General features: G+C 55.0%; 3 protein-coding genes across 4 annotated transcripts; 2 read left to right on the top strand and 1 right to left on the bottom strand.

Moving 5' to 3' along the window:
• Positions 1 to 61: 61 nt before the first annotated feature.
• PPT1 (palmitoyl-protein thioesterase 1) lies at positions 62 to 7,380 on the bottom strand. The gene is made up of 9 exons (XM_006267969.4): positions 7,261 to 7,380; positions 5,784 to 5,893; positions 5,080 to 5,207; positions 4,820 to 4,890; positions 3,691 to 3,793; positions 3,504 to 3,594; positions 2,760 to 2,858; positions 1,784 to 1,855; positions 62 to 814 (listed from the first exon to the last, which is right to left on the bottom strand). Exons 1-9 carry the CDS (start codon positions 7,361 to 7,363, stop codon positions 692 to 694), a joined length of 900 nt encoding a protein of 299 aa, XP_006268031.1. The 5' UTR covers positions 7,364 to 7,380; the 3' UTR covers positions 62 to 691.
• Positions 7,381 to 7,423: 43 nt separating this feature from the next.
• On the top strand, positions 7,424 to 16,114 carry LOC102571429 (probable small intestine urate exporter). Of its 2 annotated transcripts, XM_019498896.2 has the most exons (12): positions 7,424 to 7,456; positions 7,535 to 7,765; positions 8,889 to 9,094; positions 9,415 to 9,648; positions 9,938 to 10,025; positions 10,219 to 10,305; positions 10,633 to 10,751; positions 11,510 to 11,671; positions 11,891 to 12,023; positions 12,106 to 12,253; positions 12,588 to 12,678; positions 13,278 to 16,114. In XM_019498896.2, the coding sequence occupies exons 2-12, from the start codon at positions 7,663 to 7,665 to the stop codon at positions 13,407 to 13,409; spliced, it is 1,503 nt and encodes a 500-aa protein (XP_019354441.1). In that variant the 5' UTR covers positions 7,424 to 7,456; positions 7,535 to 7,662; the 3' UTR covers positions 13,410 to 16,114. The 2 variants fall into 2 exon arrangements, with proteins under 2 accessions (XP_019354441.1, XP_006268054.2); XM_006267992.4 differs by lacking the exon at positions 7,424 to 7,456 and having other exon boundaries at positions 7,468 to 7,765.
• A 3,156-nt stretch (positions 16,115 to 19,270) lies between these two features.
• LOC102566461 (elongation factor 1-alpha, oocyte form) lies at positions 19,271 to 23,911 on the top strand. The gene is made up of 8 exons (XM_006267970.4): positions 19,271 to 19,354; positions 20,149 to 20,311; positions 20,544 to 20,723; positions 20,918 to 21,214; positions 21,696 to 21,846; positions 21,930 to 22,186; positions 23,090 to 23,324; positions 23,571 to 23,911. Exons 2-8 carry the CDS (start codon positions 20,168 to 20,170, stop codon positions 23,690 to 23,692), a joined length of 1,386 nt encoding a protein of 461 aa, XP_006268032.1. The 5' UTR covers positions 19,271 to 19,354; positions 20,149 to 20,167; the 3' UTR covers positions 23,693 to 23,911.
• The last annotated feature ends 928 nt before the right edge of the window (positions 23,912 to 24,839 follow it).

Here is a 24,839-nt window from a genome sequence, read left to right as displayed (position 1 = left end):
GTGCTGTTAGAAGCTCATCACTTGCTAACTCTTATGCCCTTTTTAGTTTAGTAGCCAGATGCAGAATCCATTCTTTATTGACGTGAAACCAACATACAAAGCCAGCATACCACTGAAACCAGCTGGCAGCTTCCAAAGCTGTTAATTACCATTACATTTATCCATACCCCCATCCACAAGCTAGCTTTCCCCCACCCACAGACACTAAACCCGTAAGCCCTGAGTAGCTGTGTTCCCTGTGTGGCACTCAAGCTTTTGCTGAATTAGTTATGCTCGTTAATATTAAACTAATGCCTCCTGACTGTGCAAGGCAACAGGGCTAGAACACACCTCTGCTCTGTTAAAATCAAGACTTCCTTAACTGTAAGTGGCTCAGCAGTTACCTATATGCCTAAGCTTGAATGCCACATAAAACTTGTTAATAGACAAGCTAATGACCATGGTTAGGTGGAGTTCATTGTGTTCTACACATGCGTGGGCGATGTAGAACCCAACTGCAAGAATCCCCATCCCCTACTGTAAAGTAATCAGTGCTGCTTCTAATGGAACCCATGGCAATCATTTGGACTAGCAGCCCCGTGTGTGCAAATCCCAGGCTTGCACACAGGAGGCAGAGTCACTCTGCGAAGGGCAGTTGTTACTTCAGCAGCTGGACCCTGCATAGAACACGGGGAGGTGACGTCTTTCGTCTTCAGTTCAGGAAGGGGATGATGTTGGCATAGAACCACTCCACAGGAAGCTGAAGGTGGTCTCCTTCCACCCCCAGGAACACCAGCTTGCCTGCCTTGTCCATCTGCTGCAGGCCCAGGCGATCCTAATGGAACAGAGACTTGTGAGAGCTGCATCCCCAAGGGGCTCTAAGTAAGGCACTCAAGCCTCTTTAGTCCCCTAGACTTTTTGGCACTTAGAAGTCTAGTGCTAGTGAATGTTTAATGCTCAGGATTATTGCCTAGGCAAGCAGTAGTGAGGGTCAAATGAACAAGCTCTCTTTGCAATGAAGAGGTAATACCTTCGTCCCCCACATGCTGCACTGAAGGACACAGCGCAGATCTGGCTGCAAGAACAGATTTCTCTCCATCCCCACTGCCAAATGTAAGCGACTTTCCATGAGAGGGAGGGAGGGACAAGGCAACAAGGTACAGGTAGCACTGGGTACCTGCTAGGCCAGCTACAGGGCTCATGACAATGGAAGCAGCCCTGTCTCCCTGCTGATAGGAAGCTCCCTCACTCAAGGCAGTTGGATCTAGATGCCCATGGGCTGCAAGACTGAAGTGTCTAAGTCCAGACTTGCCACTTGAAACCCTGCTCAGCTGCTGCCTAAAGGTCTGCTACTGGCCAGGTCTAGAGGGGTCTTGGTCTCAGGAAAGGTGAGTAGCCAGGTGCCTAGTGCCTGTCAGGGTCCACATCTGATGCAGAGCCTGAACACACTGCACACAATGCTGCCATCCCCTTCTATCCGTGCCTTGAGGGGGCACCTTTGTGGGGCGCAGGGGAAGCCTGTCTTCTGGTATGGTCTGGCTCATCCCACAGGCAGGGCTTGCTCTGTGGAAGGTGTTTGAGTTGGGGGGGGTGGGAAGGGAGTGATCAGGCCTCGGGCCCCACAGACTCCCTTGCTATGGCTCTGGGGAACAGGGCTAGTGGCACTTGTATGGAAGACTCAGCCTCTTCCTCACATGAGAAACTGGCCCGTGGAGCCTTGCTAAGGCTCTGGAGGACAGTCTAAGCTCTGCAACAGAGACAATGGGCGCCTCCTCAGAAGAGCCGCCCTGCTCCAAGGTATTACCTCAGTGTACAGTGAGGTCTCTTGCAGTGGGACAGTCTCCTTGGCTTGGCCACTTCTATAAAATCCAAACCACTGAGAAGAAAAAGGAAGGAAACATTAAACACTGCTGCAAAGGTCCTGAAGTTAAGAGCAGGCTGGTTCTGCATCTCAGCACTCAGGAGGATTGCTGGATATGGGCCAGACCTGCAATGCCGCATGTGCACGGAAGAGATAGGGATGCTTGCCCCCCACCCCAGTTACAATAAGCAATAGCATCTTAAGAGAATATTAAATAGGTTAAGCTAGCTCTGAAGGACAGGCCCAAGACTTGGCCCCCGGAAGTCATTCAGCTGGCTGAGTGCCAACAGCTGCTGTACCCAGCACTTCTGATCTATGCTTCAGAGCTCAGGAAACGATTACAGCCATCTACACATCACTAATACCAAGTAAGGCATATTCCAGTATAGCCTCCTCAGTCCTGACCCTCACCTGAGCAAGATTGTGAAGCTGGTGGTGCTAGAGAAGGGCTTGGCCCCAACCTCACTGGTGTTTAAACCATCCCAAGACACTAGCAGGACAAGATGGCTTTACTCTAGACCACAGTATAATCAAGCACCTCATAGCTCCCAACCATCATCACGAATCAGGCTGTCTGATCTGCACAAAGTGATCCTGACAAACTTGGATCGGGACAGGGGCTTTTTGGTCAGTGGACAATGGGTAAAGTAGCTCTCTCCTGAAAGAGAGCTCCACAGGGCATGTGTCCTACAGCAGCTGTCCAGTTTAGATCATCTATTTGCCCTTCCCTTTCCCAAAACCGTGAGACTGGCTATATCCAGACACAAGTGGATCCAGCTATAGGCTGAACTTGGATTTGCAGCTTCCTGGGTTTGCATTCTAAGTTGGGCACTGACTACACACACAAAAGCAAAGACAAAGGCAGGAAGATATTAGGATAAGCAGCTGTCCTCCTATCTGGCTGCCTCATCTTCCTCACCTCTGAAGCTGGAGGGTCCACCATGGTGTCATTGAGGAATTTCACCATCACAAACTTCTTCAGTGCCATGAGGTTTTTCTTGTACAGCTCATTGATGCCCTTGGACAGAGAGAGACCATAAAACAAGGAAATTAGTCATGCTGGAGACACTGGCAAGCAGGCTGAACGTGGTGTGCTCACAGCAGCCTGAGGTGCTGGACCGTGTGGTCACCGCATCAGACTGCCGATCCCCTTCAGGGCAAGAACAGGCCCGGATGCCAGCCAGGCTCACCCAAATGAGAGCAGAAGCAAGGGAAGGAGCCAGAAACTCATGCTTTCTAATCCCAGCTCCGCTCCAACTTTCCTAGAGCCATGCCCAGGTCACTCTGTCCAGCTCTACTGTAAGGTCAGGGTTAATTCTCCACTCCCTTGCTAGTAGATTGTAAGGAACAACCAGTCACTTCAGAAGTTGCTCTGCAGCCCCAAAGTCTTGCTTCTCAGAATGGTGCTGTGTAGTGTAGAGCCCCACACCTGGGAAAATCCCCACTTCAGCACTGAGCCACAGACCAGGGCCAGGAGCAGCAGAAGATGCTAAACTCTGACCAAACCGGAGACCCCTCAAGAGAACTAAACCCAAAGAGGCTTACCTCAGGAACACAGAAGGAAGAAAAGCCCAGCTGTGCCCATGCTGCAGGTCTGTGCCCTACTCTAAGCAGCCATGAGAGCCCACGTCAGCTCAGAGCTGCAGGCACCATGCCCCCTTACCCTCTCCTGGTTGATGTCAGCGAGGAAGATGCTGTATTTTTGGTACTCCTCCTCCTTCAAGGGGTCATGCCAGTACTGGGCCTGCACCAGGCTGCCAGGGAGAGAGAACGACCATGAAAAATCAAACCCAAGGGCTCCAGCATGCATCTTGCCTTAGCCTTTGATACCTATGCAGGAGTGTACTCACCGCCCCTGAACAGCCTTCGTGTAGGCCCCTAGGTCCAGCATCTTTCGAATCCAGTCGCAGATGTGGGAGCTCTCTCCAGGACAGCGAGGGAAGCCATACACCCCTGGGGCAGCAAGAAGGGCACAGGCACTAAGGGGGCAGCATTGACACACGGGAAGAACTGCCTCCTCCTCCAAGAACAGCAGCAGGAAGTACTCTAGGACTGCAGGTCTCCCACCCTATACTCCCTACAGCCAACCAAACTGCCCTGGGACACAACTGCAGGGGAAGAGAACAGGTGACGTTCTCTAGCTGACTAGCAGAGGGCAGCAGCATGGAGAATGGGTTCGCACAGCTAAAGGAAATGTCTCATTCTGGGCCCGTCTACAATCCGTGCCTGACACCCTGTCTGTGCCTAGCTGTGTGGAGAGCCCCCAAGCTCAGTACAGATGAGCAGAAGGCGTAACTACATCCTTGCCCTGGACATCACAAGTTAAGCCACAACCCTAGTCAGCAGAGCTGTATCAGGAGAGAGGGTTTTGCTGGCAGCTACATCAGCAAAGGAGTAGGGTCCTTTCAAACCTCTGGCTGACACTTAATAGTGTTGTCCCAGCCTCAGTCTATTCCCTCAGCACCATAAGATTTTCCTGTGACTCCTACTGTGCTAGAGAGAGAGCAAGACTCAGTGGAGCTTCCCCCAGTCCTTTGGGAAATCACTGTGGGTCTGGAGGGCTCACTGCCAGAAGAGCTCCCCCACGCTGGGCCACTTCCCTGTCTCACATCCTCCGGTGATGCCTTGTTCTAGTTCATGATTTGCTGTGAGCAGCTCCTCTCCTTTCTGGGCATTTAACCTTCTCTGCACATTCAGCTCGTCACCACCTCACTGGGGTTCCTGCCTGTCCCTGAACCCAGCACAAGAGCAGTCTGGGAGACGTGCAGTTTCCTACCAACAGGGCACAGTTAGATCATTAGGATTCAGGCAAAAGCATTAGGTCAGTTTGCTGCAAGTGAAGGAAAGGCCCAGGGAAGCTCCCTCACGTGTATGGCAGGAAGAAGGGATCGTTTTAAACTGCCGACAACTCCCCCTCTGTTCACAGCAAGCCTGTTTAGGAGGCAGGATGCCTTTGGGAGGATTTCTGGGAGGAGTTACCTTGCTGCTGCCCACCAATGGAAATCAAATTGAACATGGGAGGAGACGGACATCTCTGGGCCACCGCTCTCCTGTGGAAAGAGACAAAGGGCTTAAGCTTGCTCTGTCCTGTATAGACGCTACTGGCATTAAACATCACAGAGCCCCAAGGTGACTTAGTTGCACTCCAACTTGAGCCCAAGGGGAAGTCTCTGGGGGACAAGGGGTCCCAACCACAGTGCAGCATCCCTACCATGAAAAAGATCAGACTGCAAACTTACAGGAACTGGCCTCCTTGGGAAAAGCCCATCGAGTTGTAGCCTCCCTGCAAGTTAGGATCCTTTGTGAGCATGTCACAAACTTGTGTCACTTGGTCATTCACGTTCATGAAGAAGCTGTTCTCCATATCCTAAGGAATCAGCCACGTGAAGAGATGAAAGGACAGATATATGTTAACAATGGCCATGTGCTTGGTAGATCTAGGATTAACATGGCACTCTTTGAAGAAAGGGCCTTAAACTCTAAATTCCACGAGATAAAGATAAACCCAGCTTTATAAGATCCCATTCTATCCAGCAGGTTTTTGTCCCCCCCAGGCTCACAGCACAAGTGCAGAGGAAGGCAATACTTGTATGAGATACATAAAATAATAAATACATGTCCGCAAATGAACGCAAGTACTGGAGTTAAACCACAGGAAAGGACAAAGTACAGTATCTCATCACATGCCTATGTACTATCTGGAGAGATTTCAAAATGCTGATCAGCAGATCTGTGTTCCTAGCTCTTCTCTCATATGCAACAAACCCGACTGCATCGGTTTCAACATGGCAAAGCTATAGATTTGCTCAAGAGAATTAATAGTGAAAGCCTTTTATGCCTGTCTGTAGCACTATGTCAAACCCAGAGACAACAATATACTCCCATAGTGCCTTTAACTGCACAAAAGCCATTAACCAGAGAAAACGGATGACCACAATTTTACCTCGATTATGGTCGTCCCAATCTTCAAAGACAGAACGTAGATTCCGGGTATCTTTTCTTCCACTATTTTTTTAATGTACCCCATGCTTGCAGGGTTACAGCAGCTGTCTCCTAAAAAGAGGAGGAAAGTTCCCATCAGATGCTGTAATGTCATCACACCTTAGGTACCTGAGCTGCTGAAACCAAGCTCCCCACGACATTCCCCCCCCCAGTTACAATACTGCACATTCTCCTCCCCTCGCCCTCTCACTAATGACATGCTTGTGACATCCATTTAAAACCAGCAGCTACAAACTTTAATCCCACTGTGCACACCACATTCTCAGCAATCCCCCCCTTAATTCTACCCTTACAGAAATGCATTGCTGCAGCGGTTTAAGTCTTAATTGAACTACCCCCTGGGCACAAAACAATGGGTGTACACAGGGCTCCGGAAGTCAGGGCCCTGCTTCCGCAGTAATACGCATTTGCAGTCTGGGCACTAGAGCCTCCCAAAGTTTAATCCAGGCTCTTACACAGCCTCTCTCTGTGGCTTTGAGCATATCACAGCCTCTCTGTGCTTGAGGTTCCCAGTCTGTAATATCCAGAGGCGATTAGGAGGATTAATTAGCGTTTATAAAACCAATAAGCGTCATTGCAATTATCAGAGCTTTACAGTGTTATGATCTCATGTGATAGCTGGGGGTGGAAGGCAGGTGATATGGCTAAGTGAAAGAAGCATTGGACTGGGGGGGCGGAAAGCAGGATTTCGGGGCCTGTCCCCACCTCTACCAAAGATCTCCTGTGTCAGGGTGGACAAGCCGGATCACCACCATGCCTCGGTTTCCCCACCTTCAAACCAGGAAACCTGATCTTTGCCCTCCTTCGCAAAGCCCCTCGAGCTCTGTAACAGCAACGTAGGGCTTATCTTGATCTAAGACCCGGCAGAGTGCTGCAAGAGGGAGCAGGTTACGGCACGTTACCGCTGGCTCGGGAAGCATGCTGCGGTGCTGCCGCCCACGCACAGCACCCGTGAGAACCACGCTCGCTCCCAGGCCTGTCTGGAAACCGTTCAGAAACGGGAACAGGGAACGGGACCTGGAGATCGCACACCGGGGGGGGGGGGGGGGGCGGCATTGTTTTTAACTCTTTAAAGCCCTAGTACAACTTCCCGCCTCACCTCTGGCTCCCCTCGCCCCCCGTTTCTCCAGAAGGAGGGGCGCCCACACCTCGTCCGAGCCTCCCCAGCAGCGAGGCAAGGATCGGGGATGACTGAGGTTCGTGTTGCAGCCGCCAGGCCGGGAGGGGAGCGCCTCGCTTGGCACGCAACACCCCCGCACCCTCGGCCCGGAAGCTCCTCTCCCCCTCCCGGCCCGGGGCGACTGGCTGCACCCGGGGGGGAGGGCTACCAGGGACCCACGGGCCCGCTGCAGGCCTCCCAAGCCGGGGTAAGTGGGGAGGGGGCCGGCGGGGACCCCTCCCGGCCCCCTGGCACTCACCCATGCCGTGCCAGATGACCAGGGGCACCGGCCCCGTGCGGTTCCCCGCGCCCAGCACCAGCGGCAGCAGCAGCAGCGCGCACAGCCGCCTGAGCGCCGCCATCTTGGTCGGTCATGTGACCGCCCCTGCCGTCACGTGGCGGGGAGGGTCACGTGACGGGAAGGGGCGGCAAGGAGCACGTGGCGGCGGGGCTGAGTGAGCCGGGCGGGACGTGGCCGGGGGGCGGGGCTTGGAGTCCTTCGCACGGATTTGGAGCTGGTTTGGCTTTTTCAGGAGGAGGAAGGAAGAAAAGTCTGAGCTTCGCGCTCCCTGCCCGCCCCCGGTGGGGACCACGGCGGCTGGTGACCCCATGTCTGCGCTTCGTGCCCGCCAGTCGCTGAGACGCTCCCTCGAGGGGGACGATGGAGCCAAGCGCTGAGAGCGCCCAGGCGGGCGGCCCCGACACGGACACGGACACGGACGATGCTGCCCTGCTGCCCGCCCCGCAGCCCTCCTGCTGCCAAGGTAGGTGGGTACGGTGAAGACGAGCCTGGGAGCTGCTGGATTTGAAACCAGTGCCCGCGTGTCTCCCGCAGCCGTGAGCGGGTCGCGTTGCCCACTTGCCTCCGTGTCACCTCCGCGTAGTGGTGGCGATGATAAAAATTGGCCGCCCCTTCCAGAGGGCCGGGAGGATTGGTCAAGCCCGACTGCTCCTGAGCGTGCCAGTCCCCAGCTGGAGGGACGCGGAGTCCCCTCTCCGTGCCCAGCAGCCGTGTCCGTCCTGCCCTGCCCTGCCCTGCCGTCGGGGGTGCTCAGGGGACGGGCAGATAACAGCGCGGGTTGGGAACGCCGGGAAAACAGGACAGGGCAGCCGTAGAGCGGCAGGGGTCGATCCAGTCCTCCAGCCCTTGCGTCCCTGAAGGAAGTCTCTGCTGCAGCAGGAGACCTGCCTCTGCCCCCGGCTGTCTGTGCAGGAGCTGGCAGAGGAGACGTTCTGCCCCGCTGCACAGAGGGAGGCGTGTGTGTCCAAGGGGGAATTGGACTGAACGCGGTGCTGGGGGGAAGCCCTGCGGGTAGCAGGATCTGTATGGCTCTGTCCGAGAGGCAGGGATGACGGTTATGGTCTTTGAAATACCAGTGTCTCCTGCCTCCGAACCAGCAGCTTTGAGGACCTTTTTCTGAACGTTAAGAAAAGTGCAAATGCTGTGACTTTACACTTAGGAACACATTTGGGATACATTCAAAAGCTGGGACAAGTAGAAGACAGTGCCGTTTGCATTGCGCAGAGTTCTGAGGAAAAAGGAGGTGACTTATTACATAGAGATGAACCGACAACAAAGCTTAACGTTGATGGAAACATAAAGGACCCGTTAGAGGCTGGGAGGAAGAGGAGAGCGCAAGATTCCTCTGAGCAATGATTTGGGTTAGGGAGCACTATTGGTGAAAGTTAGATGTTTGTCTCTGCATGTTTTAGGGGCTTAGATGTATCATCAAGCATTAAAGTGGTTGTTTTATAAGATTAATAAAGAAGAAACCAGATGGCTGATGGTGGCTGCTGGCTGTCTGGAGGCCCCTAGTAGCCTTGGCTGGGCACAGGAGGTTGGTCTACTGACCATCTCTGGCATGTGGGGTGGCTTTCTTTCCTCAGGGCTCTGCTCAGCTCGCTGGGGGCTGGCTGTTGTCCTGCACATCACCCTCTTCATGGTGTACGCGCTCCGGGTCAATCTCAGCATGGCCATCGTGGCGATGACGAACGCCACCCACCCCAGCAGCCAGGCCAACGTCTCCGTCGAAGTGTGTTCTAACCACTCCCACGCGTGGTCCAACGGCTCCCACCCAGCATTCGCCCATGGGGTAAGTGCAAAGGCAGCTCAGGCCGTTTCCTCGGGGACTCTGCTCTCCCCGTTGGAGCTTGGCAGGATAGACTGACTTGGAAGCCATAAAGCTGAGCCTGGATTTGGGGCTGGCGCCAGGGCTAGCCTGAGAAGCGGGTCTATGAGGGAGCTGGTCTTATGACAAGGGAGAGCTCAGAATTTGACAGCAAGCTGCACGTAGGCTTGTGTGGACCAACCCCTTCCCCTGCCCAGGGGGAGACCAAGTGCAGGGTTCAGTTGTACGGTGGTGCCTTCAGATGCCATCTCACCCCTCTGATCCAAGCCCCCTGTCTCCCCCAGGCTCCTGTGTACGACTGGAGCGCCGAGACCCAGGGCGTCATCCTCAGCTCCTTCTTCTACGGCTACATCTTCACCCAGATGCTTGGCGGTTACTGGGCAGGCACACTGGGTGGGAAGGTGGTGCTGGGCTGCGGGCTGTTCCTCACCTCAGCCCTCACGCTTTTCGTGCCGCTGGCGGCAAAGCTGGGAGTCGTGTATCTCATCGGGCTCCAGGTGCTGCTGGGCCTCGCGGAGGTAGGGCCTTGGCTTCATGGCTCTTTGCTCTGGCGGTTACATGTGTCTGTGTCTGTGTCCACAGTGGTGACGAAACAAGCTAACGAGCCAGGGATCTGCCCCAAGGAGCTTACAGGCAAGGGGCAGTGCCAAACCAAAATGGCAGGACAAGGGGAGAAGAGTGGTAGATCCCATGATGGTGCATGGCTATGAATGTTCTGCACCAGGGATCATTCCCAGCGTGCTCTCCCTCCACCACACACACGTGCACACATGCTGGTGTTTATGGTCACATGTTCTTCCTCCCCAGGGGGTGATATTTCCAGCGCAATACACGCTGTGGGCAAAATGGGCTCCCCCCATGGAACGCAGCAGGCTCATGAACATTGCGGATGCTGGTAAGAGACCGTGACACCTCACTGCCAACCTGACTGTCCTCCAGAGGTCTGGCCCTCTGCCTGCCTCAGTGATAGTGGGAGCTAGGTACCCAAATACCTGTGCCTGGAGGGGCTGTGTGGTGGTATGGGCTGGGCACCAGGGAGCCCGGGGCATCACCCCCTGTTCTGAACGCTCTTCATTTCTGCTCCTTAGGATGCACCTTCGGGACCTTCCTCACTTACCTTGTGGCCGGGTTCATCTGCCAGTGCCTGGGGTGGCCCTATGTCTTCTACATCTTTGGTGAGGTCTTTCATGTCCAGCCTCTCTGCTCCAGGTTCTGATGCAGGAGACTTGGTGGCAGGAGCCATGGAGTTTGTCCACTTCTCTCTGCACAAGGAAATGGTGGTTCGGGCCTGGTTACAGCACCTTGCCTGCTCTGTTGGGCTGTCTCTGGCATTTGCAGTGCTCCAGCCTTCAGGATCCTGGCCTGTGATCCTGTCACCAGGCTGGAGCTCTTTGCCTGCCTGTGTATTGGCATCTAGCACTAGGCCAGCTGAAGGCACGGCCTCGCGAGCTGTGTGTCCACAAGACCTGAGCCAGGCCTTGACCTGCTCCTTTTTTCCCCAGGCGGCATTGGCTGTGTCTGGAGCATGTTCTGGTTCCTTCTGGTCTATGAAGATCCTGCCTGTCACCCTTGCATTAGTGCCCGCGAGAGGGATTACATCGTGTCGTCCCTGGCCAGTCAGGTGCGCTGAAAGCCCTGTAACTCCAACACGCTTCTTGCCTGCATCTTTTGAGAGGAGGCTGCAGCCAAGGGACCCTCTGGGGGTGAGACTGTCAGCAGGAAGCTCCACTGAGTGCCCCACAGGTTGAGGCAGGGAAAAACCCTGTCCTAAGGGGCTTTCACATTAGCTCAGCCATGCCTGGGTGATGGTTTGAGACCAGAGCTCATGGGAAAAGGCTGTGGCGGGGCTGGCGAGATCAGAGTTGGTGGATGGGCAGGAGGAGTTTGCAAGAGGCAATGGGGAGTTCTGGCACATGAGAAGCAAGATGCAGGTCCCGGTGCGGGTGGTGGGAAGCCATGCCTGGGAGGAGGTGAAGGAAGATTGGAAGGAGATGGAGGCAATGGGAGAGAGAGGCCAGAGTTTTGTGGTGATGAGGAGAAGGAACTCGAGGCAGAGAAGAAGCAGGCTTCCACGGAAGGGGTAGGGCGAGCTGAGGGCATGAGGCTCTTTACCGTGGTGCCTTGAACTGAGCAGAGGGGCAGGTCATGGGACGGGAATCTGCACCTGAGAGGCTTAGACTGGAGTAGGGGCAAAGCTGGGACACGTTTGATTTGCTATGCATAGCTCCAGCCTGACATTAGCAGGTGTAACTCTGTGCCAGCAGTAAGCCATTGAAGTTACCACCCAAACCCAGTAGCATCCTGAGCCTGCTGGGTTGGAGATGCCAGTTCACTGGAAGCGCCCCTCTTGAGCCAGCTCTGACGAGCGTTTCCCCGCAGGGGTGTTCTCATGGCTGGTCCCTCCCACTCAAGGCCATGGCAAGGTCGCTGCCCCTGTGGGCGATCGTTGTGGCCTGTTTCTGCACCGACTGGCTCTTCTACACGCTGCTGACATCCATGCCGACGTACATGAACAATGTGCTGCACTTCAACATCCAGGAGGTAAGCTGGAGAAGGGGAGCTATCTTCTGCCTAGCGGAGCAGCTGGCCTTAGCCCCTGGGCTTTCAACACCGAGCTCTGGCCTGGCGTGGCACTTTCCACTTCTAGACTCCCCCACCCATGCATCTGGTAATGCCGTGGGCACTTGTGGCACCCCACAGCCACTGCCGATCTATGTCAAGTGGAGATGCCAGTGCCTCACCTGGGTCTCATCCTCACAGAATGGGCTCCTCTCAGCACTGCCCTATGTTGGCAATGGCCTGGGTCACATCCTGTCGGGGCTGCTGGCAGACTTGCTCCTTTCCAGGCATGTGCTCAGCACGGCTGCAGTGCGGAAACTGTTCTCAGCAGTGGGTAAGGACCAGTCCCCTCTGCCTCCAGGTTCCTCCAGCTGGCTATCTCCCCAGGCCATAAATGTGTCTCCTTTCCTCCCTAGGGATGCTGCTGCCTGGCGCCTTCCTGGTGGCTGTGTCCTACATCGGCTGCAACTACACAGCTGCCGTGGCCTTTCTCACACTGTCCTTGACCGTGAACAGCACGACTGGGGCAGGCCTGAACATCAACCATATTGACATTGCCCCCAGGTGAGATGCATGACCTGTCCTCCTTCTGCAGGGCTCCAGCCATCCCCCCTCTCTCTACCAGTCCTCTGCTACTTGGCTCTGAGCTGCACTCCTGCCTGTCTGGTATTAGGAGATCAGGGAGAGGAAAAAGCAGAAGGAGCAAAAAGGGGGTAAGGATGTTGCCCTCCTTCAAGAGGGCAGGTGATGGCTGAGGGGCAGTTTCTGCCAGCTTCTGGGCTCTGCTAATGCCAGACAGGTTTGCAGTAGGTTACTTGCATCACTTGAGAGATGGTTGGACCTGCGTTGCAGTTCCCTCTGTCTCTTGCTCAGGAAATCTTCCCTTCCCCTCTCCCAGGTATGCCGGGTTTCTGCTGGGGATCACAAACACCTTTGGCATAATAGCAGGGATCATTGCTCCCACTGCGGTCGGATTCCTCACCAGCCAGGTAATTGAGGGCCGCCCTGGGAGACCAGCTTGGAACTCGTGCTCTCCCTTGTGCTGGGAAGGGAAAATGCAGCTGGAATGTGGGCCAAAAGACTATTTCCCATGCGCCGGATAAAATGTGTTCCTGGCTGAGCTCTTATAGTCTCTCTGAGCCCAGCTCGCAGGCTGTTTCATGCTGGGTGACACACACAGTGTGCCAAGTCAGTACCAAGAGGATGGACATGTGAACAAGATCCTGGGGGCGGGGGGGCTTCATTGTGTTCGGTTGTTTGTGTGCCTGTATCCTGAGCTGTTTGAAAGAAGCCTTTCTAATTGGCACCCAGAGTGTGGGCTCGCAGGAAGGGGAGACCCTAGAGGAGCTGGAATGGGACAGTAGAAGCTTTGTTCCAGGGATGAGCTGCTTGAGTTCAGCATAAAAGGCCATGACACAGAGTCCAAACGGGGAACATCCTTAGCTGAACCAAGCTCTTTACTGTTACAGCTATTGATAAATGTGGGGCCAGACAGGCACAAGCCCTAAGGCCCATCTCCCTGTATGGGATGGTAACCATGAGCTGGAGACCAGGAGATTAACAGTAGCCCATGTTTGGTTCCCCCCAGGACCTGGTGACTGGCTGGAGGAACGTCTTCTTCCTGTCGGCAGGGATCGATCTCTTCGGCCTCCTGTTCTACGTGGCCTTTGGCAATGGGACCATCCAGGAGTGGGCTAAAGAGGATGTTGCCAGCCAGTGAACAACTGAGTCAGGCTGCTGTGTGACAAGGGTGTGGGATGAAACATGCTCCAGGGAACGTAGGTTAGTCAAGATATCCCAGCCCTGTCCAGCACCTGGATAGAAAGTGCCAGGCATTTGTGTAGCCAGCCAGCTGTGTCCTGGATTCCCACGCCCTTCCCCAGGCTTCACGTGATCAAAGCACAAGTGAGCACAGCAGGGCGACACAGGCAGGGGTTGTGTTATACTCCCTGCAAGAGGTGCGTGCAGGCGTGCGGGCTCCCCAGTGTCTGGGGAGAATGAACAGCAGTTTCTGACCATCAGATGCATCTCACTGCCCACACACCTTTTAAAGAGACAGTCCTTTCTCCCCCATCCCAGCTGATCAGAAGCGACTTTAAAAAAAGAAAAAGGCCCAGAGAAAACCAGCATGTGTTTGCCTGCAGAGAGGGGACTTGGCTTCAGTTTAATTTGTGACGTGACTGGAGTCTTTCCCCTTTGAGAGAGAGCTGGGGTTTGCTTTCAGTCGGTGGAAAGAGGTCTCCTTTCAAGATGCTCAGTTGGAGGTAGGCTCCTTTTCTGCTCTGAATTGATTTACCCAGGTTGAGTTAGAATTTCACCTCTCTGCAGCAGAGTGCCTGTTTTCAGCCCCCTTTCTTGGGATGGTGGCTTAGTTCATGGTGCTTTTTTATTAATGGTGCATTTTTATACTATAAGCAGCAGAGCTAAGACAGTTTCCCTCTGGTGCCTCCCTTAGCGACTGCAGTGAAATCTGCCTCTTTCCTGCCCCATGACACCAGCTCATGTCTGGTTTATTTGATAAGAGGCCAAACTAGGATTAATCCCCCGTTCACAGGATAATGCTGTTGCTGCTGGTAACCTCTTGGCTTGAAGGTTGCTAGGGGGACCCCAGTCATGCCCACCCCTCCCAGAATTGCAGTATGAAGCAGCGGAGACTGTAGTCCACAGTGCTTCACTGCTTCCCCTGGGATCTTATCCCCCTCCTCCGGAACGTTATTTCAGGGGCGTCCGAAATCTGTTGGTAGGGGAAGCTCTTCAGCCTCTGAGCATGGTCTAGTCCTTTGAAGTGAATTATAATGCTGGTCCCTGCTAAGCTGCCACATGGGCAGGTCCTGTGAGCATCTATGAGTCCAGGCTAGGACCATCTGCATGTACCACCCCCCGCCCCTTCCTGCCCAGGCAGAGGCACCTACTTTCACCTGGCCTGAGGTGTCAGGTGAGGGAGGAAGGAAGTTGGGGGAAGGCTCCAGGTCTAGTCATCTCATTCCTGACGCACCACCCTGCGCTCACCAGGGCACCTACGGTCCCATTGAAGTGAGCTAGACAGGGCCACAGGGGAGAGATTCAAGTTGAGAGTTTATTCACACTGGGATTATCCAGGCTTCTCCCCTCATCCACTCCCCTCCCCCAGTTTACCCTGAAGGAAAGCCTCACATTAAGAACAAGAACAGAAAAACCTCACCTTTCCAGAGGAAGCTCTTCCGTTGTGTTTTGTTGCTCAGGAGCCAGTCCTGAATAAGCAACTCCAGATGCTGGTCTGTGATGGCAGGGTTTGGGGTGCCCTCCATTGCTGATAACTCTGAGCGAGCCACCTACTTCCCCCCGACCAGAGTATTCGCTTCCTTCTGGTCTTCATCACAGACTGGGTGACCTTGGAGGTGCCCACAGCCTTCTTCTCCATAGCCTTGATCACACCCACGGCCACCGCCTGCATCATGTCCCGCACAGCAAAGCAACTTGTTAGGGAAGGACGGCAGGGTCAGGACCCCTTGTCTTCCTTGATGGCAAACCCCAAGGACCCCTGTCCTGCTGTTGAGGCTTGTCCTGTGCAGGGTGCAGTTTGTACGTGAGCAGCCCCCTGGCTTTGTCAGAGACAGAGGGGCAGATTTGGTGGAGCAGATGGAGCAAGGCAACAGTTCCCCATTCCCTCCACCCGCACACACCCATTGAGAAGGCCTTATCCTCCCTCTCCACCCAGGTACTAGGACTGGGCTTTCAAGGGGCATTAATAGAGTGTGAGGTGGGTACTCGGAGAAGCTGTCCACACGAGCTTGCTAGGGATCATCTGAACAGTGGCGGCATCCCCAGACTTCAGCTCTGCAGGATTGTCCTCCAGCTTCTTGCCAGACCTGCAGACCTTCTCCCACAGCTTGGCAAACTCGCAGGCAATGTGAGCCGTACGGCAGTCTAGCACCAGGAGGGAGCCAGCAGAGATCTGGCCGGGGTGGTTCAGGATGACGACTCGTGTGGACAGAAGCAAAGGGATGTGAAGGAGAGCAGAAAGCAGGGCACGCTGGGGCTGGGGCGTGTGGGTTCCTTGCCAAGGGTCTCCTGCAAGGTTCTCCATGGTGCAGCACCACCAGGGTTAAGAGCAGACTCAGAATTGACCGTTCCAGCAATCCTCCTTCAGGGGAAGCTCTGTGAACAACAGCCATCTCACCTGTTCAGGAAATGACCTTCCCCTTCCTCCCCATCCCAAACACACCCGGAAAGTGTAGCAGGGCTCTGTAGTGACACAGGCCTGACTGGGCAAGGCAACTTCACCTTTGCAGGCCTCAGTTTCACTACTTGTAAAATGGGGAGAATTTTGCTTCTCTATAGTCCAAAGGACTTGACTAGCGGAAAGCACTACATAACTTGAGATTTTACTTGCCTTAAATAAAGCCTCGCTCTGGACCCACAACCCCTTGGCCAGAGTATTTGAAAGACGAGAGTCCAGTGGTGTTGATGTACCTCTACCCTCAGCCCACATGCCAAGGGAAAGTCACGTGCTTGGTTCCCCCCTGGACGGCTAGATTCTGCTGGCGGCCTTGACGCTCACCACTCCCTGAACGGCCACCCCCACCACACAGCACCATTTTAAGAGTTCACCATAGCCTCATCACCCCCATTCACCCCCGATCTTGTAGATGTCCTGCAGGGGCAGGCAGAGGGGTTTGCTGCTGGGGCGGGAAGGAGGGATGATGGAATCTAGGGCTTCCAGCCATCCTTCCTCATGGCGATACTGCAGCCCTCCTTTACCCTCTCGTGGTACCCACCATATGCTCATAGTGCTAAATAAATGATGGATCTCTCCAGGCAAGCAGAAGCTATGCTGCATTACTACCAAGCAGCTGCTCTGGAGGAAGCTCCGCAGCTTTGACACTAGAGGACCTCGGCTGAAAGCAGAGGTACATCTACAGGGAAAAATACCCTGGGATATGTACCATGTGCCCACTACTGTTGTCCATTAGCTCAGTGCAAACGGGCTTCCTCCCCCCCTTAGTGGCCAGGCAGGAGAAAAGCACCTCCCTCAAGTAGCTCTACTAGGAACCAGTCTGTTGGGGAATAATAGATTGGGGCATGTGCCTGTGTGCCCGCACCCATTGCACAGGCAGGCACAGACTGCTCATGTTGGCACTGGCCTCTAGCATGTCCCTGTGCCAGCCAGAGATGGGCACAAAGGCCACCATGGCGGGGTTGTAGCCAGTCTTGATGTAGGCACTCACCACCTTGGTGATCTAGTAGTGCTTCTTCCTGTATGGGGGCTCCATGGAGTCCATCTTATTCAACACCCCCCCGACAACCTGCTTCCCCCCCAGTGTCTAGGCCAGCAGGGCTGCTCTTGGGTCTGCCTATTCTTAGAGTGGTCGGCTTTGAACTCCCCCATGCCTGCAGCCACAATCAGCGCCACGCAGTCAACCTGGCGGGACAAGAGGGGCATGATACCAGGTCCCTCCTGGGAAGTGGAGTCTAGAGGGCACGTGACAGGCCTGTGGACCCCTTCAGCTGTCCCCAGGGGCATCCCCACAGTTACTTCCCATGTTGGAGACCATGCAGTGCTGCTGGGCTGGATTGACATATAGCAGTGGCTCTGTAGGGGCTCTGCATAGAGCAGCCCCCTCCCCAATGCACCCTTCACCCACCTGCCCCAGGTCTCACCTGCAAGGTGCTGTTGATCATGTTTTAGACGAAGTGGCAGTGCCTGGGGGTGTTGATGATGGTGATGTAGTACTTGGTGGTCTCAAACTTCCACAGGGAGACGTCGACAGTGACGCTGCGCTCCTGCTCCACCTCCAGCTTGTCCAGCACCCAGGGCCCTTGCCCCTCTGCACAGAGGGGAGACACCAGTTACAGCCCAGGGGCAGGGGGTCATGCTCCACTGTGCCTCTGGGGGACAGCCCCTACCCTGCATCATCATGGGGATAGACCCCCTCCCTGCCCTCTCCTTCATAGAGAAATGGGGCTGGAAGGGGCCTCCAGGGCTCACCTGGTCCAACCCCCTGCCTGATGCAGGGTCATCCATGTCCAAACCATCCCATACAAATCCATCATCTAACTACATAAGACTACTGTTAGCCCTGACACAACACAAGACATCACACCCGAACCTGCCACACGTAAAGCAAGAGAACCGTAGCAGCCAACATCCTGCTTCTGTGGCCTAGCCCTGGGAATCCACCCACCGCCTGGAGCCCACAGCCTGGGCTCTGCTCCGGAGCACCTTCCTGGAGCCGCAGTGGCAGTGAAGGAGCCCTGGAGGCAAAGCCCCTGCCACATAAACACCCTGACCCAGAGTCACACACACACACACACTGGTTTAAAGGGCTGGGGGGATATTGCAGAGCAGAATGGATATGGTCAGCAAGGCACGTGCATGCCCGCCCAGGCTGCTCACACCTGCCCTGATCCTCCTGAGATGGGAGCTCTATGCATGGGTCTGCCAGGAGCGGGGGGCAGATCCTGCAGTGCCCAAGCAGGCTAATAATTTCCTGGATACCTTCCCCCCAGGGAGCCCCAAGCAGCTGGTGGATGATCCTTGCCTGTCCTGGGGTTAAACACCTGGAGGGACTCATGCATCAGGTCTTACCTCCTCCAGCTCCAGCTCTGCGCTCTTCCCTCACAGCCCAGCTAGGACAGGCGATTGGTTCCTGCTAGGGAAATTGAGGCACGGAGCCAGTGGCTGGCAGAGGTGAGGAGAGAACGGGGGTCTCTGCAATCCCAGCTCGCTGCTTCCAGTGGCCCAAGAAAGGTGGCATCAGCCTCGCGTGGCTGCTGGGTGCCATGATCTTGCTGTGAGTCAGGAAGGCTCCTTCCCTTTTCTGCTCGCCTCGCACGAAAGGGAGAGTCCAGTTCTGCAGCTGAGCTGTGGCCAGGCTGCGAGGGGCTGGGCAGCGGGTGGGGAGCAAAAGCATCCGGGCGGTGGGTATCTTAGCAAGATCCTGTCATGCAGGCCCAGCTGCATCCCTCCACAGCCGGCCCCAGCGCTGTTATGCGTTGGGTGGCAATAGTCCGGAGGTGAGCACATGTTTCAACCCAAAAGGGGCCAGGGAGCCTGTGGGGCTGAGGCCTGTTTAGCCCCCAGCCAGGGCAGAGTGGCACAACCCAGCTCTGCCAACTAAATCAGCAAAGTCCTGAGCGGGGCCGTGGATCAACTCAGCCCACTGGATCCAAGCCTTCAGGGAAGCATCTATGTATTATTGCTTCCCCTAATTGATCCCTCCTCCCAGCTCAACCCAGGCGGGTGCATTGCCCCAAATGACCGTGTCCACCCATCTCTCATCTTTTGTGATGACTCTCTCTGGATTCCCCTTGGCTGTACATCTTCGGTGGTGTTGAGGAGTCAGTCTCTGTGCCTGTCTTTGCTACTTGGTGTTGCTCTCTCGGATGATGATTGCAAGGGAGGTGCTGGGGCCTTCCAGCCCCTCTCCCTGCCCCTCCAGCCCCTCTCTTCCCCTAGGATCACAGAGGTAAGAGGATGCTGTCAATCAGCCTGGCTTATTTCTTCCAGGTGTTTCTCCCCACCTGGTTGAGAATGGGTGTGGCTCATCAATCGGAGCTGGGATTGGTGTTGGGCCTGGGATAAGGGGGGGGTGCTCACCCAGGGCAGGTTTAAAAGGGCCAGAGGGCTGCTGGGGCCTCTCCCTGCTTTGCAACTTGCTTCCCTTTTTGGGGTTGTGGACCTAGGTAAGCTCTGGCCTGGGAGGGTTTTATCTAGGAAGCTTAAGGGGCTGCTGAAGGAGGAGGCAAAGTGCCCAGCTCTGAGCTCTACTGGGTTCTTTTCCCCATCCCAGTCCTGCTTCCCCTGCTGCGTGGGGCGGGGTGCCCATGTGAAGAGGAGGGAGAGCTGACTTCTTTCCCAGACCTGGAGCAAAATAGCTGCTCTCTCAGGCTGCCCCAGCACCTGAAGTGGCTGTGGCTTGCTTGTTCCCTGCTCTCTGGACCTCACCTATTGGTATCTGTGCTGAGGGTTAGGTTGCTGCTGTGCTGCAAGAGCCCAAAGTGTTGCTAGCTGCTCTTGCATGCCCTGTGCTGGCTTCATGGCCCCAAGCCTCCAGGCTTTGTCCTGCATGTAGGACACCTGTCAAAAGACACTGGAAATGTCTGAAGCCCCTGGTGGGGGTGGAGGATGTTTGCTGGTTGTAGGACCACGTATGGTTCTAGAATGACTTGTGGATTTGGACTTGATTTAGCTGGTTTGGCTTGGGACTCTAAAAAAAAATAAAGGAAATGGCTCAGTTTTGACAGCAGAGGGCAATGCTGCTGTCTTGAAAGGCTAGCAGAAGTTTAAGCGATAGCTCTCCAGACCTGCGTGACTAAACCTTTGAAGCTACCTGTGCTAGGTCTCTGATTTCCCAAGCAGCTTACTTGTACCCTGTACCTTCCCCTTGCCCTTGTTAGGACTTTCCGCGTGAGCCTGAGTCTGGTCCTAAGGGTCAATATGAGGCTCTGGAGCCGGTCTAAATACCGTTCAATTGTAGGAAACCTCCAACTGGCGCCATGGGGAAAGAAAAGATTCACATCAACATCGTGGTGATCGGCCATGTGGACTCGGGGAAGTCCACCACCACCGGGCACCTCATCTACAAGTGCGGAGGCATCGACAAGAGGACGATTGAGAAGTTTGAGAAGGAGGCAGCCGAGGTTGGGCTAGAGTATTGCTTAACTGAATGCGCTGGCTGGGACTTGCATGGTGCATCTGGAGCCACAGGCTCAGGGGCACTGAAATGCTGTTAGCAAGCAGCACCCTAACTAATTCTGGCCTCTGCCCTCACCCCCAACATGTTTCCTAGTAATTTTTTGCTTTTCATCTATTTCTAAACTAAGGTCAGTTTAATCTGATTTCTTTCCCCCTTGTCCTGAAACCCTCTGGCAGATGGGCAAGGGCTCCTTCAAGTACGCTTGGGTGCTGGACAAGCTGAAGGCAGAGCGGGAGCGTGGCATCACCATCGACATCTCCCTATGGAAGTTCGAGACCACCAAATACTACATCACCATCATTGATGCCCCTGGGCACCGCGATTTCATCAAGAACATGATCACGGGCACCTCACAGGTGAGGCTTGGGGTAGGGGGTGGAGGGTGTATTGGGGACAGCTCTGTGCTCCACGGGGATCTACGCGATCCATCCCAGCAGCAGTGCAAGGCCTGAGCATGGAGATGGCCAAGGGGGTCTACAGGCTTGTTGCATCCCCTCCAGACTGCACTTCCCAGGGGGGATCTGCTCTCACCCTCTTGTCCGCACCACAGGCTGACTGTGCAGTGCTGATCGTGGCTGCGGGCGTGGGGGAGTTCGAGGCTGGCATCTCCAAGAACGGGCAGACCCGGGAGCATGCCCTGCTGGCCTACACGCTGGGGGTGAAGCAGCTCGTTGTGGGGGTGAACAAGATGGACTCCACGGAGCCCCCATACAGCGGGAAGCGCTACCAGGAGATCACTAAGGAAGTTAGCGCCTACATCAAGAAGATCGGCTACAACCCTGCCACCGTGGCCTTTGTGCCCATCTCCGGCTGGCATGGGGACAACATGCTGGAAGCCAGTGCCAAAGTAGGTTGCCTGCTGTGCCTCGCAGAGGCAAGACTGACTTCCATGACCCAGGGTGTATGAACCGGGGTGGAGCCCTATCCAAAGCCTGGCTCTAGAGCTGGGGCAAGGGCTGCAGACCTGAAGTGAAAGGTGGTCTTGACTTCTGGGCTCTTTCTTCCTCCTAAAACCTCTCCTGGCAGAACCATAGGAGTAGGGCTGGAAGGGACCTTAGGAGGCCACCTAGTCCAATTGTCTGATCAAGGCAGGGTTATCCCTGTTCAAACCACCTCCTAAAAGTGCTTGTCTAGGCTATTTCTAAAGCTAAAGACCACCCTGTAGCACCACTGCAAGGGACACTGCCCACAAAAACACTTAAGACCAGCCTAACCTGCCACAAGCAAGGCAGGGGGATGCAGGCACTAGTAGCTCTCTTATGATGTTTAGGGGTGGGGTGTTGCATCTTGGTAGACCCTACACTCAGCCTTGCCTCCTTCCTGCGCAGATGCCCTGGTTCAAAGGCTGGAAGATAACTAGGAAGGAAGGGAACGTGGCAGGCACCACTCTGATGGAGGCTCTGGACTCCATCGTCCCTCCTTCGCGCCCCGTGGAAAAGCCCCTCCGCTTGCCTCTGCAGGATGTCTACAAGATCGGCGGTGAGTGTAGTGAGGACACGACTTCCCTAGCATTGCTGCTCCTTCAGTAGGCCCAACACCCTGATGCTCTTCTGCCTCCCCAGGTATCGGCACTGTCCCCGTGGGGCGCGTGGAGACGGGCACCTTGAAGGCTGGCATGGTCGTGACCTTTGCTCCCAGCAATGTCACCACAGAGGTGAAGTCGGTGGAAATGCACCACGAGGCCCTGGCTGAGGCCCTGCCTGGGGACAACGTGGGCTTCAACGTAAAGAACGTGTCTGTGAAGGACATTCGCCGGGGGAATGTGGCCGGAGACAGCAAGAATGACCCGCCCATGGAGGCAGGCAGCTTCACCTCCCAGGTGAGCAGGGGAGATGTGAAGGACTCTGGCTCCAGACCCTCTAAAAGGCAGTAGCATCAGGAAGCGCTTAAGTAGAGCTATCCAGTAACTGCTGTTCTGCAGGCTCTTGCATGCTGTCCCTGAGCACCCAGCTACTCAAAGTGGTGTTGGCTGGCAGTGCCTGCCACAGGATCTGGGTGACAGTCCCAGTGCCAGGCTCTTGAGCTTGGACTAAACCCACTGTCGCGTTCCCCTTCTGTCCTGACCCTAAAATCTTACACCACAGCATCTCACTCCAGTAGCCAGCTTCCTGCTGAGCACTCGCCAGCATCTGCTTTTTGCCCTCCTTTTAAAGGCACTGTGCTCGTTTGGGCTACTGGTGAAATTCTCCTCGTCCTGGTGTCCTCCCTGTCCCCTGCTAGGCCCGAGTACACCTCGGATTATGCTTCTAAGACTTTCCCACCTAGCTTGTGCAAAGCTGCCCGTCACTCCAGCATTTTCTCCTGGTCTGGCGTGATTGCAACTGTTGGCCTGGCAGTAGTACATGGCTCTTGGCCATGAGAGCCATATAAATGGTGACTACTGTTGCCTTGTGCTCCCTTCTCCACCCCCAGTCCCCCCAACCAGCTTAATTAGAGATGGCAATGGTTGGCTGAGAACAGTTTCCACTGTGGTGGGGCTGACACTGCCTAATTGCAAGACCTGGTAGCCAGACTTGATCTCGGGGAAGGGGCTGGCAGAGTTAAGTTAAATCCGTGTGTTGACCATCTCTTGTGGGGAGGGGTAAAAGCATTGGGAGGCTTTTCTACCAGACTTCAGGACTCCTGAGCAGCTGGCCCCTGTGCCAGGGCTGCTGCAAGAATACAGGTGTGGAAAAATATTCTGTTGCCAGCATGGGTCTTCCAACCACTGCTCTCTGCCCAGGTCATCATCCTGAACCACCCAGGCAAGATCGCTGCTGGCTACTCCCCAGTGCTGGACTGCCACACGGCTCACATCTCCTGCAAGTTTGCTGAGCTGCGGGAGAAGATTGACCGCAGGTCCGGCAAGAAGTTGGAGGACAATCCTGCAGCGCTGAAGTCTGGGGATGCTGCCATCATTCGGATGATCCCTGGCAAGCCCATGTGTGTGGAGAGCTTCTCCGAGTACCCACCTCTTGGTAAGTCTCCTTTGTTCTTCTGTAGGAAAAGCTGTGCTATTGCTTTCCCAGCAACTGCCCCTAGTAGAGGGCTATGACTACTAGTTGCAAGGTGCTTGCTTTAGCTACGGAGGGGCACTCCCAAAGAGGGTGGGGATGTAACAATGCAGCTGCTCATGGAGGCCAGCAGATTGGGCTGAGGCTGCATAGGGCTGTAGGGAGAGGGACCAGAAAAGATAGTTGCTTAACAGTCTCTCCCTTCCACAGGCCGCTTTGCCGTGCGGGACATGAGGCAGACGGTGGCGGTGGGTGTGATCAAGGCTGTGGAGAAAAAGGCCAGTGTAGTAGCCAAAGTCACCAAGTCAGCTGTGAAGGCTGGTAAGAAATGAGCAGCTGGCCGTGCCCTGAGCTGTTGGGACTCACTCACACAGAACAAGCTGCTGCACCCTCAAGGTGCTGGGGGACCACTGGAGGAAGGGGTTGGTCTGACACTTGCACTTGAACTCCCTTATTTGCTGCTGCTTCTTTTTCCTCTTTCTTTTTTTCCCCCCTCTTAACTGGCCAGTATTTCCTGAATAAATTTTGCAAGTGGAAAAAAGAGAGTGTGGCTCTGGATTTCTGTGACTCCCCCCTGTGCAGGAGGTCTCTCTTCTCTTTCTCTCCCCCCCCCCCCAAGCCAGTTACTACAGACCTCTAGTACGAAGAAGACAGCAGCTTTCTGAGATGCTGGCTGGGAAGTGACCCTACCCCTTTCCCATCCCATGTCCCCTTCTTAAAGTAGGGATTTGACTTGGTTCATGCTCTGCTCTGACCAAGGCCCCATGTAAAGAAATGCAGGGTGCTGCAACCTGGGGTGAAGGAACCCACAGCATACATACAGACTGGGGAGCTCCCCGCTTGTGGGCACAGAGGCGGAAAGGGATCTTGGAGTCAATAATGACTCAAAGATGAACATGAGCTGCCAATGCCAGACCACGGACAGCAAGGCCAGCCAGACCTTGTCATGCATCCAAAGGTGCCTCTCAAGCCAGTCCAGAGGTGATCCTCCCCCTCTACGTGACATTGGTCTGGCCTCAACTGGAGTACTATGTCCAGTTCTGGGCGCTGCACTTCAAGGAGAATGTGGCCAGCCTGGAGAGGGTCCAGAGGAGGCCACCCGCTTGGTGAGAGGGCAGCAGGGCAGGCCCTACGAGGAGAGGCTAAGGGACCTGAACCTGTTCAGCCTCAGCAAGTGGAGGCTGAGGGGGGATTTGGTGGCTGCCTACAAACTCATTAGGGGAGATCAGCAGCAAATAGGAAGGGTCCTATTCCCTTCCAACACCACCTGAGGTGACGAGGAACAATGGCCAGAAGCTGCTGGAGAATAGGTTCAGGTTGGAGATTAGGAGGCAGTATTTCACTGTTAGGGTGGCTAGGATCCTAGGGAAGTGGTCCTTGCTCCTACCTCGAGTAAATTCAAAAAGAGGTTGGATGAACCTTTCTGGTGTGATGGTGTCTGGGGTTGTGTGATCCCAGCATATGCTCTAACCAGGGCCG

This window comes from Alligator mississippiensis, chromosome 6, assembly GCF_030867095.1.
Source record: "Alligator mississippiensis isolate rAllMis1 chromosome 6, rAllMis1, whole genome shotgun sequence".
In the NCBI taxonomy this organism is placed as follows: Eukaryota; Metazoa; Chordata; order Crocodylia; family Alligatoridae; genus Alligator; species Alligator mississippiensis.
This window is presented reverse-complemented; position numbering and strand designations above follow the sequence as displayed.